General features: G+C 40.1%; 1 protein-coding gene across 1 annotated transcript in view; it reads left to right on the top strand.

The window, feature by feature from the left end:
• The first annotated feature begins 412 nt into the window (after nucleotides 1-412).
• LOC102212905 (Scm polycomb group protein like 2) overlaps nucleotides 413-18,513 on the top strand; it is a 21,608-nt gene continuing 3,507 nt past the window's right edge. Inside the window, exons 1-13 of the mRNA XM_013910622.1 lie at nucleotides 413-569; nucleotides 3,195-3,307; nucleotides 3,774-3,803; nucleotides 4,286-4,356; nucleotides 5,337-5,571; nucleotides 6,580-6,668; nucleotides 6,759-7,002; nucleotides 12,080-12,345; nucleotides 13,721-13,814; nucleotides 13,900-14,103; nucleotides 14,188-14,349; nucleotides 16,042-16,170; nucleotides 18,440-18,511. Coding sequence (XP_013766076.1) covers nucleotides 3,286-3,307; nucleotides 3,774-3,803; nucleotides 4,286-4,356; nucleotides 5,337-5,571; nucleotides 6,580-6,668; nucleotides 6,759-7,002; nucleotides 12,080-12,345; nucleotides 13,721-13,814; nucleotides 13,900-14,103; nucleotides 14,188-14,349; nucleotides 16,042-16,170; nucleotides 18,440-18,511 — 1,618 coding nt within the window. The 5' untranslated portion in view covers nucleotides 413-569; nucleotides 3,195-3,285. The remainder of the gene's footprint in view (nucleotides 570-3,194; nucleotides 3,308-3,773; nucleotides 3,804-4,285; nucleotides 4,357-5,336; nucleotides 5,572-6,579; nucleotides 6,669-6,758; nucleotides 7,003-12,079; nucleotides 12,346-13,720; nucleotides 13,815-13,899; nucleotides 14,104-14,187; nucleotides 14,350-16,041; nucleotides 16,171-18,439; nucleotides 18,512-18,513) is intronic.

Below are 18,513 nucleotides of genomic sequence, written 5' to 3'. Positions count from 1 at the left end.
ACTGCTTTTCATGATATTATATTATATTATATTATATTATATTATATTATATTATATTATATTATATTATAATACGAATTTAGCATTTTGCATTAATTATTTTTCTTTTTACTATTTTCTGTTCTGTAGTTTTGGCCTTACGTATTTAAAGACCAGACCACTTATCTTACATTGTTTATTCGAGGCGTTTTCTTACATGTTTACAGTTTTTCAGTTTTGAAGCACAGCTGGGGGACACAGGAGAAAGACCCTGTAAAGAGGAAGGAACGCTGAAGTGGATCACTCATACAAGTTTTTTGAAGCTGAAACTACAGACAATGCAGTCCGGATTCTTATTGGAAAAATTATTTGAGTCTTTTCCTGATTGGCTACTACTGTGAGCAGCAAGCGAATTCATTGGCCATTGAACTACTCCTCCTGCAGTCAGTCCCCGTGTCGTAGCTGTACTCTCCTCTCAGCACAATCTTTGGCATATATTACGTACGTGTAAGGATACACTACATTCGTGAAAAAATGGCAGCTGACGAATAGAAAAAAAGTGGATCTTCAGTCGAAAAAAGAAGGCACTTGTAAGTTAATACTTCAGAATGAATGAGTTGGAGTTTGGGGAAATTATCCGTGGAAGCTTCTCAATCCTGCCTACGTGCGATTCTCTCCGATACTGTGGAAGAAACTGTTCTCAGAGGGTTAACGCTAAGGTTAGCCAACCTAGTTATTAGCCAGCAGCGGTAGCTAACATACAAGCAGTTCCAGTTGTCAACATTGGGCCTAGACTATTACCTGAAACCGTTAATGTTACACAACAGAGAGCAGAGATGCATCATATATCATATATACATCATATATGGAACACTTTAAAACTCGGCGTTATGATAAATTAATTAAATTATACCTTCCTGCCTCGACATGTAGCCTCGCTAGCTGTTACAATCCAAGTTAACATTAAAAGGCTGGTGGGTGAGGCGACATAACCAGCTGATTTGAGAGTAAAAATTAGAAAATGTAGTTCTGGCTGTAGGTAATTATGAGGTTATAAATGTAGGTGTTGTGAATAATAACCTCTTGGGTCGATGTAACGTTAATTTAGCTCATAGGCGGGGCGTTATTAGCGTCATTATAATAGGCATTCAGCGTGGCTAATATTACCTCAATGACTGAGACCGTGTTTCTACTGTAAATTTGAGGGGAGGGCACGCAGCTTTTATTTGCTGACCTAGAACAGCTGTTGTGCTTTCTTTATACCAAACTCACTAACTTACGGGACTCCTGGTGGTGGAGTTAGTTACATTCTACAGATGTTTTGGGAATGAAACTGAGGGAATGTACACAAAGTTGCAGACTGTGTCGTATGGGCTGTCCCACCACAGGCCCGGTTGTAGCTGAACCTCATGAAAAAAACCCACCTTGTACGAGGCTTCCTGTCTCCGTGGGAGTGACCCATTACTGGAAAACCACAATACTGTACGCGAAAGAGGTTCTGATGGTTTTTTACTTTACGAAAAAAGGTTGATTTCCGTTTTGCTAACCACAGTATCCTTTGCCTATCTTCATACTTTTACTATGTGGGCTATTTTTAGGGACATCTCCACTATTCCTTTAAAACTATAAGCTCATGCCTGACCTCCTCAGAATCAACTGGTTTTTTAGCATATTAAATGCTAAATGTCAGTTGAGCTGATTAGTAACTTAAGGTCTGCTGATTTGAGTCCCTATTCAGATGCTGGCATCTCCTCTCTCTCTGAGATGACTGTAGATGTAAACAATTGTAAATGATCTCACATAAAAAGGAGCATAATGAACTAAACGCTAATATTTAGAAGTTTAATTTGTTCCAACCCATAAGCAGCAGCTGCTGTGATTATTTCAGCAGGCTGAGGAACAGCTGGAATTAACATCTGCACATTAGTTCTCTAAAAGAATAACACAGGGATGGTTAATATAGACAGAGACAGACTCTCGAAACCTCAGAACAAAAGCTGTTCAACCTTTTATTGTGTCAGTTCACAAATACTGTTACAGTCAGTGCCCACAGAGTAGCTGCAGTAAAAAAAAGGTAAAGATAATTAAAGTTAATATGCACTGAAAGAAAAGGTCTTACCCTCCAGTCTGTCTCAGCCTTAAAGGTGCACAGGGATATTATTAATAACTGCTCAGTACTAATATACATATTGTACTTAACAGGTAACATTCCCTTTCAGTTCCCTACAGCCAGTTGGAAATTATGCAAATTAGGGGAAATCTCTGATGGATCAAGCAGAAGTAACAACCATTTATCGATATGCTAATCATGTAAGAGAGTGAGAGGGAACATCACGGCAACAAACCTGAGGTGCACAGAAATTTAGATTGGATGGTAGAGATTTAAGAAGGCATTAGGTGAAATACGTGCCATGTGGGCTCTACCTGTTGCATTGCCCTGATTTCATGGCTGAATACCTTCACTCACTCCAACATGGATCTGTCACTTCATGTTGATAATGGTGGCGTTACCGCTTCGAGGATCAGGAGGATTCATGTTTGTTTTTTTTGTTTTCTTTCATTCTGCTGTAACGGATGTACCAATCAAGATTTTCATTTTCTGATATCACTACCATAGATGTTGATATCTGCTGATACCAAATATCTGTCTGTGATCAATAAATAACCTGGTACTCCGACACTGAGGAAGACTGGGACCATTCCCAAACAGTAAAAACCTGACCCCCAAACCTGACCGTTCTTCCATGCTGTGTTAGCTTCTTCTCGATGAAGTTAACACAAAACAAAGATGTCATATTTGCCAGATATTCAGTCCAGATACTAGTTTGGTGCATCGTTTTTTTTCTCTATTCGTTTTTTTTAGAGGTCTGCAGGCAGTCGTCTGCATTTCTTAAATACCCATAATACTTCACTCTCTGTAGCCAAATACCTGCGCAAATAGATGTAGAAGGAGTATAATAAGTCAGGCTTTAGTTGTCCATCCCAGTTTCTCATTTGCTAAATTGAACATCTTTTATTCCTCTCTTTGAGTCTTATGCTATGTAACATTTGAAGTGGGAAGCTGGAATTCCTAAATTCACAATTGGAATTTTCAGCTCGAACACTCCCTCGAGTTGGATGTTCTGCTTTGGACAAATTGCCTCGTTGTTATTTCAATATTTTTAAGGCGTTTCTGTCTTGTTTCTGTCCCAAATGATCCATTTTTGTGTTTTCAGGACAAACTTTCAGAGAATACGGAAACAAGTCGGTTGATCATCTGGCACCTTGTTCATCACCATAAAAGTGCCACATTGGTCATCTGTCACCATGGGGAAAACGCCGCTAAAAGGCAAGGACCTTTCATTTGTTTGAGGAAGCTGGTACTTGTGCTTATACAAAATGGAAAAAAATGGGGTTTTTTTCATAATGTAAAAAAAAAAAGTAGTAGTTTCCCTCAGATGTTTGTAAATGTTTGTTACACAGATTGTAGGGTATGTGGCGCCCACCCAAACAAGTTTTGGCTTGAGCCAAAAAGGAAAACCACCCATATTGTGACTAAATTCATATTCTAACCAGTTCTATTAATCGGGGCTTCACTTATCCTAGAAAAATTAACTTTTTTTGTTTATAAAATGGCTATAATTAACAGAGGGTGCCTATACTCTATTACATTCCATAATTATGAATATGTTCTGTGTTCAGACTGTAATTTAAAGCTTGTAATATAAGTTAAATTTATAAGGAAAATGTATTGTAATGCCTACATTGCCTGAAGTAAGATATAAGGGTTTTCTTGTTGTCTTTGTAATTTTTAGATCAGAAAGAAGCCAAAAAAGAGAAATCAGGTATGACCCCTTCAAGTTTTTTTTTTAAATTGTGAAAGGATTCACTTCATTTTCGTGTTTAACTCTCAGACATGATGAAGTTGATGAAACACAAGATGCACTCTAATAGGTATTTATGTAATCAGAGCAGGATTATAGTTGTTTTATGTAACGTCCTCATGAGCTTTTAATGACAAGCCATTGCAACAGAGAGAGGTTTGTTTGTATCACATACTGCTAAACATCCACAAGAGATGTTCTTCATTTCTTGTCATTATTGAGATTTTGTTCTCAGTGTTTTAAGAAATGAGAAGCTCAGTTGTGTGGCTTGTATAGATGGACTAAAATCATGGTATAATGTCACATTTCACACACTGATAAACAGTTTTATTTCAAGCTTTTGCACACGGATATTCATTTCTGTAATATTTAATAATTGATATATTTAATAGATGAAATACACTTTCACTTTCTCACATCGCTTTCTCGTTGTTTCTCTTTAGATGCTTTTAGCTGGGAAGAATATCTCAAGGAAACATCATCGATACCAGCACCAGCAACCTGTTTTCGTCAGGTATGTCCTCCTGAGTTTATAAATGCTACCAAAGCCATGGTCATGTGACTGGTTTGGTTTGTGTGTTAGCAGGATTACTGACAAATGTATTTATTTGAAATAACAAAAACTGTGATCATTCTGGAGTTGTTCTCAAGAAAACATTCCAGAGTAACCTGGACCTGCAGTTTTCAGCCTTGGAGGAAGTGAGCGCCAGCTAGTCTAGTGAAACATTTGCTGAGGGCCATTTGCATGAATATAGACCCAGTGTCTTAGAGGAAAATGTAAATGTAAGGGATATCGCCTCGTTGAGTGACACTGGAATCGGGAAATAAGATGAAGTTTATAAATGGCTTTGGCCGATGTTAATCAGCTGGGTCACATCAATGGTGCACTGACTAAATGTTTCAACGGTCTGATGAAGGGCTGAAAGACTGTTTTCATGCATGAACTCTGGACCGGTACGCGGCTGTCTGAGTGTGAGTGCAGCAGTCCCAGTTACATGCTGCTTAGACCTGCCAATCAGATCAATTGTTTCAGACAGGACAAACAGAGGGCCTGCACCAAGTGTAAAATAGGCTAGTGTAAGATAAATAAGGATTATTTTGAATTGTAAATCATTCAGAGCTACTTTAGTAGAATCTAAGAATCTAAGCATATACAGGTCTAGACAAGCCCTCGATTGTGATTGTTTGTGTGGGTTTTGCACCCTTTTTATGTGGTTTTAACAAGGAAGTGTATTGTGAATCACAGCAGACCTAGTAACAAAGCTGTGGGATCACCACTGAGTGAGTTTTCAGTGCTGATGTATTTGGATTCAGGCAGTTAGGGACAGTGATTCAGTAAATTCTCTTCATTTGGATAGTTGTTTTTTATGCTCCCAACACCTCATACTGGGAGTACTGGGACAGCTTTTGTTAGCCTGTATAGAGAGTTCAAAAACATGTTTGTTTGCTGTGATTACAGCAACCACACTCGTGACATTTTTCTGTTATCTTCAGGTTAGAGTCCCACCTACCAACGACTTCAAGGTGGGAATGAAGCTTGAAGCTCACGACCCACGCAACTCCACCTCAGTTTGCATTGCCACAGTGATGGGCATTACTGGGGTCCGTCTGCGCCTCCGTCTGGACGGCAGTGATAACAGCAATGACTTCTGGAGACTAGTCGACTCCTCTGATATCCAGCCTATCGGCACCTGTGAGAAGAATGGAGATATGCTGCAGCCACCGCTGGGTAAGGATTGGAAAGAAGCACATACAAGGTTTTGATTTTATCTTTAGTAATAATACACACAACATGAGCTGCAAATTATTCAATAAGGAAGACTTAATTCCCATGTCATCATTATTTTGACTTTGTTACAACCTGAAGTCAAGACAATGTCAGACATGTGAAGAATTATGTTTGGAATATTTTTAAAATAAAAATACATGGTGACAGGATTGCTTTCATCATATTGTACATCTTTATTTAGCTCATATTGGGCCTCTGTGCAGACCCCCAGTTTATCTTTTGTCTGAAACAAGCTGTTTTAGTGCGTATTCTGTTTAGCTACCCATCACAAACAGAAGATTTTTTAGCAACAGAGCTGTGTGCCTAAATTGACTATTTTAGGAATATCCTGTCTCATTTACATCATCAGTATTAAAGAGTAGAGAAAACTGATGCTGAGCATTTAGAGCAGCCTGAAACCTAATAAACTAACTTCCCACAACGAGGGCCTTACGTCACAGTATTTTTTAAAAAGTCTATTTTATTAAACACTCGATACATAATCTATCTGTAGATCAAAGATACAAGTTAACATGCTTCAAATGCGTGATTTAAAATGCAGACAAACTCTTTTGTTGCTGTGTTTAAAAGCCTGTCAGCCCACAAGCTGCTGACTTGACTGATGGCAACAAAGTGGAGAACAAGAGTTGCTTGATTCAATTTCGCTTTTAGACAGTAGAAAATGAGCGAGCTCGGAGAAAAGTGGGTGAAATCTTCGGACTTTCTGGTATGTTCTGGAAATATGTTATTTGTTCCAGCTATCATTGAAGTGCTTCCGTTGACTGTTTGGGGAAAATATTTAGGGGTTGCAGAAAGGTCTAAACATTTGTATGGACAAAGTGGAATTTTGATGTGAACATACCATAATGCTGCCTAACAAGCAGCACTGACAAGGTCTACTAATAACAGTAACTTCTGTCTTCTGCATTAGTTCAACTTGGTTTTAAGCCTAAATTCCTGTCTTTTCAGGATTTCGGATGAATGCCTCCTCTTGGCCCATGTTTCTGCTGAGAACCTTAAATGGAGCAGAGATGGCACCAGTAACAGCCTTTAAAAAGGTTTGTATTACCTCTGTAAACCTTTTAAAAAAGTATAAAGTATTTAAAAGCTGCTGCAATGACGAATGAGGACGTTGCCTTTATTTCCAGGAACCACCAAGACCCCCTCAGAATAGCTTTAAGCCAGGCATGAAGCTGGAGGCGGTGGACAAGAAGAACCCGTACCTCATCTGCCCCGCCACAATTGGAGAAGTGAAGGGCGATGAGGTCTTCATCATGTTTGACGGTTGGCGGGGCGCCTTTGACTACTGGTGCAAGTATGACTCCCGAGACATCTTCCCGGTAGGCTGGTGCTCCCTCACTAAGCACAGCCTTCAGCCACCCGGCAACAGTGGTAAGTCTTCGACTGTAGGGGGCAGCAGACATCCGCGCATTCCTCACTGCTGTAAATAATGCGGTTTGAGGCAGATGCTATTGTTTGCAATCAATCTTTCATTCATGCTCATTTAGTTGCAGCACACTCCTCCTCTCCCCCACACACCAGCCCGGAAATTACACCCACAGTTAGATAAATATAAACGCAATTAACATTAATCATGTTGTCTTGTTGCTTAGTCTGACAGAGGAAAATATACACAGGGTAATTTTTAACAGGTGCTGAGCACACAGTAGAAAAGGCTTGAGGTTTACCTCTGTATGTGTGATTACATTACATATAAATGCACATATTTTAGAAGAATAACAGATTTGGATATGTGCATGAATATAGATTTGAATATGGATTTCAGTGAGTGATATTATGGCTCTTAGAAGTTATATAAAGGTCTTTTACACTTCTTCCACCTCTCTCTGAGAGATGAGAGGAAAGAAAAAATATAAACCACCAAGTGACACCAAGTGACAGGGACCAACCAATCAGAGGACACAGTCACAGGTGTACTGCTTAAAAAGCACAGCTGCAAACATTCCCATTTTATTACTGGAAAATGTAATCTTCCAGTAACCCCCCATTTTACCATTTCTGTCTGGAAAATTGGATAATTTGTATTTCCCTCAAACTGGAATATATCCACCCATAGGTTTCATGTCTTCATGTGAAGTTCCTTAAGTTTACTTTTTCAGTCTATATCTTCACAATGCATACTGTATCAAAATGTCTCCATACCTGGCAACCTTACACTCAATTCAAGAGGAGTGTCTGCAGCTGATCGCTGCACTGGCAGAAGAGCTGGATATTGAATGAACTTGCTATCTTTCTTAACTGTTGCCTCACCACAGCACAGTAAAAATAAAACTATGAAACATGTACAAATTGTTCAGAATGTGCTGCTTGCCGGATATATGTGAGATGAGCTTCCCAGATCAATGACTCATAAGTGAAGAAGCAGCTACTTTTGGCTGCTTGCTTATTCATAAGGCATTGCTCCACATGTTTGATTTGGTGACCTTCCTAATGCAATCCCAATCCTACTTTCTTCCAGGATTGAACCAGGGATCTTTTGCTTGTTAGGCAAATGCTTAAACCACTACACTCCCATGCAGATTTTCCATCAAGCTAGCTGAGCTAGACAAGCAGTTCTCACTGTGCTGTCCCCATAAACACTATAAAAGATGGATGTGAGCCACTGTGATCTCACCTGTTAATTAGTGCAGTCCCGTCATTAAACATAGAGATGAGCATTTTCATCATTGCCATCTTGGTTTTTTGAAATGTGACAAGAGAAACTACATGCCGATTGGCTAATGATTTGTCAGACAAGATTGTTAACTGTTTTGCTTTTCTAACTGTTAAAATAACTGTAATTTTACAAAATGAACCTAATGTTTTATTCAATGTGAAACAAAATAAATGAGCTCATGAACTCATCAGGAAAGTGTTTACAGAGCTCAGGGCTGATGATTTCTCTGTAGACTTCCACAGAACTCACCCACTCAGTCACCGCGCCTTGACCCCAAAACTACCTAACTAATGCTCAGATTTGGCGAGTGTGAAGAAAGGGTTTTATTTAACCCAAGAAAATAAAAAAAATACATCAGAAGTACACAAGAATATGAAATAGGTATAGACCTAAAAATGTACAAAACAAGAGCGTAAATAAACAAACTATAAAGTAGCAGAGCAAACCATTCTAAACAAAAAGGGGTTAAACTATAGGAACACTCACTAAATTTCATGCAAAAAAAAGTCCATTGGCCCCATGCTGTTGCAGAGGATGGTTTGGTCCTCTTATTAACAGCTCCACCCTCAACAAGGGAGCAGCAGATTGGTAACTGAAAAGAAAAAGTAAAGGGAATTAATGCAACAAATAATCAAACTGTAAGTGTGGCAACTATATGTGGCAGTAATGCTGAAAGGCTCAAACCTCAAAGCGGTATACTTGATTTATATGTTGGTTGAGGAGAGTGGATGAATATTACCATTTTACCGTTGTTATTTCAGTTGTGTGGTTGTGATTATGGCCATCTTAGGCTGGGTTGGTGGTTTTGGTGGTTATTCAGTTGTGTTGTTAAACAAAGGCGGTGGGTATTTCTTCACTAAACTCTCGGAAGGCTTTATAAATGAATCCATATGGCATTAAAGTGGAAAGTCAGAGTTTAGCTAGAGGACAAGCAGATAAAGCACAGAAATGTCCTTCTTTTTTTGTGGGTGGGTGGGTGTGTGTGGGTGGTGGGGGTGTATTGTGTGTGTCATAGGCGAATGTTATGAAATCACCCAGAATTAATGGGATGCTGTGAAGTTGTAGCTAAACATAGCACCAACAGCTTTTGTTTGTGGATTTTTTTGGGTGGGTTTTGATAGGTGTAAGATATGGCAAATGGCCTGCATTTGTATAGCGCTTTACTTAGTCCCTAAGGACCCCAAAGCGCTTTACACTACATTTAGTCATTCACCCATTCACACACACATTCACACATATCTTCACACTTCTTCAACCACCACAGTCCTTAACCGTCCTATCAGCATGCAGTGATAGTTAATGGATAAAATTGGCTTCAGTGTAAGAACAGTTAAAATGCTTTGAAATTGAGACTGTATTTACAAAAACTAAACTGACTTTTTGTCTACAAGCTGTTTTAAATAATTATTTTAATTTTTAAAGAACCATTGAACAATCTGCATGCTCCCATTTATTACGGAGCTTCTGGCCAATACCTAAAACCTGCACTTTCTCCAATGGCCAGCAGGCTGTGACTCCTCTGGCTGTAGAAAGTGGTCAATCTGTGACTGCAGGGAACTTTCCTGATAACTTTGTGGTGTCAGCTGCTGGTTTTAGCTCATATTAAATAAAACGTGAAACATGAAGGTCGTTTTGTAAATTGTGGTAAATATTTAAGTTAGAAAGGAGGATTATCTGGGATGACTTGCCCGTCAACAAGTCCTCAGTTTCCCTTATTCCTGACTTCAACATGCAGAGCTGGTGACAGGAAATGCTCCACAGCCATTGTTTTTACAGTTGGATTAATAAGAAGTAGACCGGTAGTCCTGCACTGCCTCTGATTGTGAGTTTGTTGCTTCACACACAACATGCTCGATCTGGATCGATTTCCTTTCTACGGCGCTGCTATATCATCTTAATGTCTACTTTTTGACGTGGTCCTCTTTGTAGACTGCGGCTAAGTTCAGAAATGAGAGCGTCAGAAGCCCCGAGCCAACAGTCGTAGGAGACGAGCGGTGTATTGTGTGTGAAGCTGCAGATCAGTATGGAGGCCTGTTACGTTTGTGTGCGTGTCTGTTAGGGTGGCTGGGATGAAACGGACAAAATTACAAGTGGGAGGGGAGGAAAGCAGCAGCAGGAAAGAGGAGGAGGAATGGGATTTATATTCTTCACTACGTACCTGTTTACATGGAAGAATATATGTTTACATAAAAGCTGCTCAGTGTAGTCTCTACTGCACCAGCACTCCTTATATAGTGGATAAGATTATCAACCACAGAACAGATGAAAGACTTAAAGCCCTCTTTAGTTTTCTGTGTCATACATGAGCCCCGAGACTACTTTAAAAGCTGGAAAAAGTCTTTCCCTACCACTATTTGGTCTGTGTACTTAAGAACCTTGAAAAGCATTTTTATCACTTGTTTCTCTGCACGTTGCTATTGTTAGGTATTCTTTAGTACACACACAAACAAGTATTTACTTGTTGGATACATGGGCTGTTGCTTTGTGTGGGTATGTGGTAGTTTTTTGGTTTTTCCAGTATGTTGAGAGTTTAGAAGAAGGGAAACAGAAATCACTGCACATATAAACACCCACCAAAACCAGTGAACTGGTCATTCTGGCTTTGTAGCTTATTAGCTGTTGTGTCTGTGCTGTTGGTTAGAGAAACACAAAACTGCAAAGATTACAGCATTTCATGAAACTTTCACTTGGTGAAATTTTTTGTATGGATCCAAAAACACTTTGTTTAAAACTGGCTTCTGTTCGAATGATTGTGAGGGACCAAGCAGCCAAAGCAAAGAGGACACAGGCAAAAAATATCTTCAAAAAGGGTTTTCTTTATTTTAACCCTCAAAAAGTCCAAAATTAACAAAATTCAAAACCATACTTAGCAGGCCCATAAAACAGGTCAACTAAATATAACTATACAAAAAGTAATTTCCAAAACTTGAACAACAAAGTGAGACACAACTTAACTCACAAACTGACCTAATTACAAAGACACATGAGGGTAGCTTTTATAATGATTTGGCCAAACCATTTGAACACAATAGGGGGGAAAAACAAAAACACACACTAATATTAACTAAGCACAGAATAACCTAACTAAACCTAAAACACCCCTGCTCCTGGTAAGCCCATGGTTGGTCCTGCTGAGCAGGCATTTTGTCCCCAGAGTCCTCAGCCACGCCTTTTGCCCAGACAGGAAACAGCCACCGCCCAAACCCAGGTAACTCAAAGAAAGAGAAACATAATTAATATAACAAAACATTTTAGAAAAACCACACAATGTTACTATGTGTGCGCCTCATAATACCAGTGTTAGGTTTAACCAAATGATTAATGAAGAAAACTGCAAAGCAAACTAATAAAGTGAAAAATGGACTAATTTACCCCTGTGTGGCTGATGCCATCACAATGATACACAATATTATTTTGATTTGGGGCGCTCCCTGTGTCAATTTTAGTAACATTATGCTATCCTATCCTAGGCTGGCACCCAGAATATTTTTTTTTTTAATTTCTTTATTTTTTAAATTAAGAAAAAACATTCAGCATGAGTTCCTATTTATTTGACTGGGAGCCAGTTCAGGGTCCAGAGGGTACTGGAGGCAGCAGTAAGGTATTTTTGTAGTGTTTGAGCGCTGACCCGAGGGACCTGAGGGACACCCTTTGACAACCCTGTCCATATGCATGACCTGCATGTCATCTGTTTTGCTTTTGTTTTGTTTTTTTAATATCCTACTTTTACATTTTTATGCACGTTTTATTCCAAGGACATATTTTCATTGACTCCATTTGTTTTTCTTGCAGTTACTCTGCCGAAGCACCTGCAGATTCTTCCCTCGTCACCCTCTAAACCGAGTCGGCGATCCATGCAGTCCCCCTACAGACTCCCCAATCCTCTGCCCCCTTTGCCGGTCAGGAAGGGGGTCAGAGGCCGTCGGCCCAAGAGCGAGACCATCGCTCTCCTCAAAGCGGTGGCCGAGGCAGCCGCGGCCCAAAATGGGTCTGTACCTGAAAACACACAGCTGGTACCCCGAGTTCACAAGAAGAGAGGACCCAAACCAGGAAGCAAGGTGAGGCCTAGCTTTGACTGTTTAATCTGTTATCAGCCACACATTTTTATTAAATTTTCCCTTGTACAGCACACCCAAATACAAAAACCTATAAGAGAACAATTAGTGGGCAAAAACTCATGTATGACAATTCAATTTGAAAGGTATCATCTTCTAGTTTAGGAAAACATGCTTGATTAGCACAAAATTAATACACAAGCTACGTCAGTTCAACTATCACTGAATCCTTTTTGTTTTTGGGCTTTGTCATTATCATTATATCTGAATCATACTAACTAAAACATGCTTCATGCCAGAACTATGGACAATGATCCGAAATGTTCAAATTGTTGCTTTTTTCACTTTTCTGACCCTGAAGATTCTAAAACCGTTTATCACAATCCAAAACATCTTCTGATTGAGGGACTTACCAGTGTTGTATGCTCGACTGAAATCCAGTCAATGTATCCATGTTGGAATGAGAAAGCGATTGTCCACAATCATCAATGAACGCCAATAATGGCTTCATTTTCACAGGCACAAAATAGATGCAACAACTGGGAAAACTGCCGTACAACCGCAGCAGTCCTGAAATGAAAACTACACCGAAAATGTGGCAAAAATTCCTTTTTTTTTCTAGGCAACAAGCTCAAGAAAACAGTACTACCCAACAACAGTATCGGGGAGTTTTGTTTCCTATTTTCCAAACAATGTGGTTAAACAGCAAGCAGTTGATGTTGGAGGGCATTATTTACATCTTTGAATAATTTCATGAAAAACCCCAATGTTCTTTTGAACTGCGTGTCCTGACTGTCCTAACTGTGGGGATTATGATTTCTGTAAAATGGACCAAATGCAACTGCAGTTGTGATTGGCTCCTTGGACTATGATTGTTTGCAGATTACATTTTGATTTGTAATGAGAGCCTGGAAAGGTGGAAGTATGCTTCCATAAAAAGAAAACAAAGCTCTTCAGAATCTGCCTGTAATGTGTCCACACTGTGAAACCTTTAAACACTGAGCATTGCTTTAACCGAGCTTAAAGCTTACAGCAGCATGTCATCACTTTAATGTTTTATTGTGTAATGCATCAGGTGCACCCCCTTTTCACTCACAGTGTTGCACTTTTCTACCCAGTTTATTTCAGTGAGAGCAGGATTTTCAAACGTGGCTCTGAAAGATGTAAACACTGCAAAGGAGGGCATGTATCTAAGACATTTAACCATTTTTGTCAGACTTACAGCCATAATGCAGACACTACCCTCATAACTTTTTTTTAAAATTCTTTAATCAAGGTTATAATTACTGCCCTAGCACACATATACACCCAGAACTAAGAATTAGCTTTACTTTAACATTCCTTATTGTTAAATTGTTTATAAACATCTGTTTTTCAGAGAAAGCCCAAAATGATCCAAGGCTCCACACAGCTGCCGAGCATCCAGGTGCCACAGGAAAGTCCTGCCAACCTAAACTCAGTGGTTTCGACAGGTAAACGCTAACGGCTCTACTGCTGCACAGAATGAAAGCTCTCATTTGAATGTCTGATTAGTTCAGTGTGTCTGCGTTGTTTCAGTGTGTGTGTACGTTAATAAGCACGGAAACTGCGGACCCCACCTGGACAGGAAGCAGATGCAGCATCTACCTGACCACTTTGGACCAGGTCCAGTGAACTCTGTGCTCCAGCAGGTCGTCCAGTCATGTATAGACTGTGCATACCAGCCTAAAGTCCTGCTCAGCGCTCTGCAGAATGACTCGGGCGGAGGGGAGGTCGTCAAAGGTATAAAGTTGTTCTGTTATTGTCACCTTAGGCAGCCGTGCATGATGATTGATGGAATACTAAAACATGTTCTCATCACCACAGTGAGAACAGATGGTGGAGTCCGTGTGGTCAGGCTACCGTCAGCTTCCAGTGCTTCCTTTGTACTGCGCTTCCTGGAGACCATGTGTCGTCATCTGCAGTGCGACAACCTGTTCAGCAGCCAGCCGTTCAGCCACTACTCGGCTTACGAGAGGAAGAAATCAGGTAAAGCCTGCAACTTTTTATTTTTAATAGCACTGTTTACAAATTGCTTTTACAGAATACTTTGACAAACCAGCAAAATAAGGATGGTAAATTCAAATAAAAACAGACACAAGGGCAAAAAACCCCCAGTTTAAAATGAAAAATTTAGAACAGAGGAAAAATATAAAGACAAAACTCCATCAGCTATAAGAGAAAATATACCCAAGGAAATTTTCAGAAGTGAAACTTTCAAGGACATTACAAAATGATATGAAGTGATGGAGGATGATAAGAAGAAGATGTTACATAAAAGGAAGTTTAGTAAAAGAAGGGATGTCAGTGGGCCACATCCCCCTCAGGCAGGTTGTTCAACAATCAAGGGCTTCTAATGCAAAAGGTTGATCATCTTCGTATTTAATCCTGGACTTTGGAAGCAGCAGGAAGACCTAACCTGATGATCTAATGCTACGAACGGGCAACAATATGGGGTCAACGTTTCTGCTGTCTAGAGAAAGGTAGAGAAGCCAGGATCAGGGTGATGGAATACTAAAACCAGTAAGAAACCAGACTGCTGCATTTTAAACCAGCAGTAACGCAAGAGTAACGTCTCATTTGCACCACAAAGAAAAATGTTGCAATAATCTGGAAGAAGAAACTCCACACATCCATTAAAAAAAGCGAGAGTTCTGTGTGATTATCTTTAAACTTTCTCAGATATAAAATGAAATGTGGAATTTTGAATTCGCCATTGTTGAAAAAAGTGGAACGTGACGGACAAACTCTTAGCACATCTAAATGAAGGTGGTGTAAGTTTCTCTTCCTGTCGCAGAAAGGTGAGAGCATCTCAAAGAATCCTACAGCCACAGATGTAGTGCTCTGGGATTTATTTCACCTGTGTAAAGAACATGAAATATAGATTCTGTCCTGTGTGGTCCTGTAGTTTTTGCACATACAGTAGTTGAGGTCTAAGATTAAGTGGTATGCTGTGAGGAATGTCCATGTATACAGTCGTATATCACAACTTTGGACTCATTTCCACTGCTAAAAAATCCTCCTTAACCCTGTTTAGTTTGTGCAGCTGCTGGATGGTGGGAATAATGAGAGCATGACACATCAAAGCTGCTGACTGACTGCAGTGAGATTAAAAAATTGGGGGAAAATCCTGATTGCTTTCTTGTGTGGCTCAAACCACAACTATCTACCAGTGCAGAGGACCTACCACCTAACGATTGACTAACAGTCAGTAGTAACCGGTTGTGTGGTTTCAGCTGGAGTGGGGATGCCAACAGCCGTTAGTTCGAGTGCGTCATCTGTTGGGAGGAGCTGGCTAACACTAACATGGTTCCAAGAAAGCTAAAGAGGCTCTTGGAACCCAAAGATCCCTCCTGAGAGAAATTTGGCCCTCTTCAAAAGATGGATCTCAAACAGATGGACTAAGAGTGTTTGTTAGGATTGTGTGAAAGTATCTGATCAGGCAATGAAGCATGTAGGCTAGTGGAGTGACGACACTCTTGGAATAAAAATGGCAGGTGTCTTGTTAGATCCAGATTGTGCAACTAGGCTGTAGATAAAATCTGACAGCACAATCAAACTGAGAACTAAAGACATCTCAGAAGCCACACAGTCATCTTTTTACTGATATTTGATCTTGCGTGGTGGTGTAATTTATACACAAACCACTGGTGTGAGTTAAAGTGAGTTTCTGTGTTTCAGTGAAAGAAGAGGTGATGGACGCGCCATCACTGGCAAGAGGGAGTAAACGAAGTCTCTCTGGAGTCTCTCCACCGTATGCAGCGCCGCTGTCTCCTAAACATTTACGTGCTGAAGCTCATCCTTCAGAAGGTACAGCTTTCCTTACGGATCTTATCCCGAAGAGCGGGATTATGTAATCTGTTACGTTTGTCTGTTTGTTAGCAGTCTACTGTTCAGTTTTCATGATATCAGATTTGTGTGATGGTGGGCAACGCCTCAAGCTGATTTCATTTTCAAGTTCACACCTAAATCAGTTTTTTCATTAAAATGCCCTTTGACACCAGAGTGACGTCATAACCAGCTGACATCAGGATGTAATGTAGTTATTTTTGAAAATGGCAGCAAATTGAAATTATTCAGAAACCTTAATTTGTGGAAAAACGCAACCTTGTATAAAAAATTTTTTAAATTTTTTTGTAATCGGTAAGAACACATTTTTGACTCTGTATGCTTATTCTTGGTCTCTGCTAGGCTAGCTTTGCGTGATTCTGGTCCTATCAAACAGAGCTGGTTGAGCTCACTTAGCTGTCCCAGTGTTCCCAGACTGGGAAGTCTTCAGTGCACAAACAATTAGAAATCATCCCAGTAAAGTGACGTTACTGAATCACTGTCCTCACTGCCTGAATCTGAATACATCAGCACTGTAGCTTCACTCTATTGTGACCCATAGCTCTGCTGTTGTTAGCTCTGTTACTGCTGCACAGTACACTTCCTCATTAAAAGCAGATAAAGAGTGCAAAGCCCAGGAAAACAGTCATAATCTCAGTGTTTAATTAGAGCCTGCTAAGATATTAATGTGGTTAGGAGTGCCTGTTTGGGCTTGTTTCAGCTTACGGGAGGGGAGGGGGCTATTATCCTCATTTCCACTTCTTTATTTTTATTCTTGAACCCAGCTAGAATACTTTGCTGTCAGTGGGCCCATTTCACAAACACTTGTTAATTGATCGTTACTCAGTCACCGTTAAAGAGGAAAATATGATAAAGAGAAAATTCAAATGGTTTTGGAAAGAAGAGAAGACGAGCTTTACAGAAATAGAGTGTATTGTGGTAGTGCATAGCACTCGCAAGCTACTACTGTCTGAACGCAATCAGAAAAATCAGCTCCACCTCGATCTTACCCAGTGTTGCCAACTCCTCAGTAAGGAAAATCGCTATTGGCTGTCCTAAAAGTCGCTAGAAGTCGCTAAATGATGTCATCGCCTAATTTGCATAATTGATCATGCTAATGTAATTGTAACCTATGTTGTAGGAGAGAGAAATAACATCGTGGAAAAGACATAAAGTGAGTAAAAAAAAAACGTCCTAAATGCATTTCGAAAGATTTTAGAACTATAAATAAAATTTCTTTTACCAATTATTGCTTTTTTTTTTTTTTTTTTTTGTAATGTCACAATTCCAATCCTCCTCCTTTATCCGAGCTTGGACCAAGAAAAAAGTGACCCGAAATAGGCACTCTAGTGGAGTTACTGTGTGTGTTTGTGTGTTTATAAGTCGTTTTAAACCTTGTGATCCACAAAACATCATAACAGTAAAAGAAGAACTGACTCCGTTACAGTCAGTGCGAGAGCTGCGGCTTCGCTCATGCGCGATTTATTTGCCGCTTGGACACATAGATGTGACTATCTCCTGCCCTGATAGCAGCTGGGGGAGGACTATCCTCCGCCCATAAGCGCTTTGGCACGGGCGAGGTGCCCACCGCAGCACCGCTGCTTGTTGAGAGTAAGAGCGATACGCACTTTCACGTCAAAAAGTCGTCATAAATAAGTCTCCAATAACACCAGAGAAAGTCGCCGGTTTTGTCGCTAGTCTCTTTTTAGAAAAGAAGTCACTAAGGGGGTCTGAAAACTCGCTAAATATAGCGACAAAGTCACTAAGTTGGCAACACTGATCTTACCATCTGTGCTTCACATTACTTTAACTCGGCCATTTTGGGCTAGAAAGAAAATTCCATTAATTCCTGAAAAATGAGTTTTACAACCAAAATGACAAAATGGGTACAGGCAGCCGGTGATATGTGGGTGATAAAGGATTGAGGCAAACTTTCCTCTGATTGGCTGCCCCTCAACGGTCTGCGCCATCTTAAAACGTGTAGAGAAACAAAATTAAGCAAGCAGTGCGCGCAATGACTGTGCAGCCAGATCTGTGCGCCTAAAATGACCATATAAAAGAGATCCACTGTACGACCTCATACTGAGCCAAAAGTAGAAAAAACTGTGGACGTTTAGACGTCTCTGAACCCTGAGCTTTTGCCTCACAGGGATTACTTTTACAGACACTGATCTGCAAATTCACAATTCTGTGTGTGTTCTTTCTGTCTAAAATGACATTTTAAAGTTGTGCATGTTGTTTCTCTCTCCAGCAGAGACTCTGCCCCATGAAGAGAACGGCTTAATAAAGGAGCAGCGCTACATGGACTCCGCCTCCAACTCCATG

Source organism: Pundamilia nyererei, unplaced genomic scaffold, assembly GCF_000239375.1.
Source record: "Pundamilia nyererei isolate P.nyererei 1_Seehausen unplaced genomic scaffold, PunNye1.0 scaffold00046, whole genome shotgun sequence".
Lineage (NCBI taxonomy): Eukaryota > Metazoa > Chordata > Actinopteri > Cichliformes > Cichlidae > Pundamilia > Pundamilia nyererei.
This window is presented reverse-complemented; position numbering and strand designations above follow the sequence as displayed.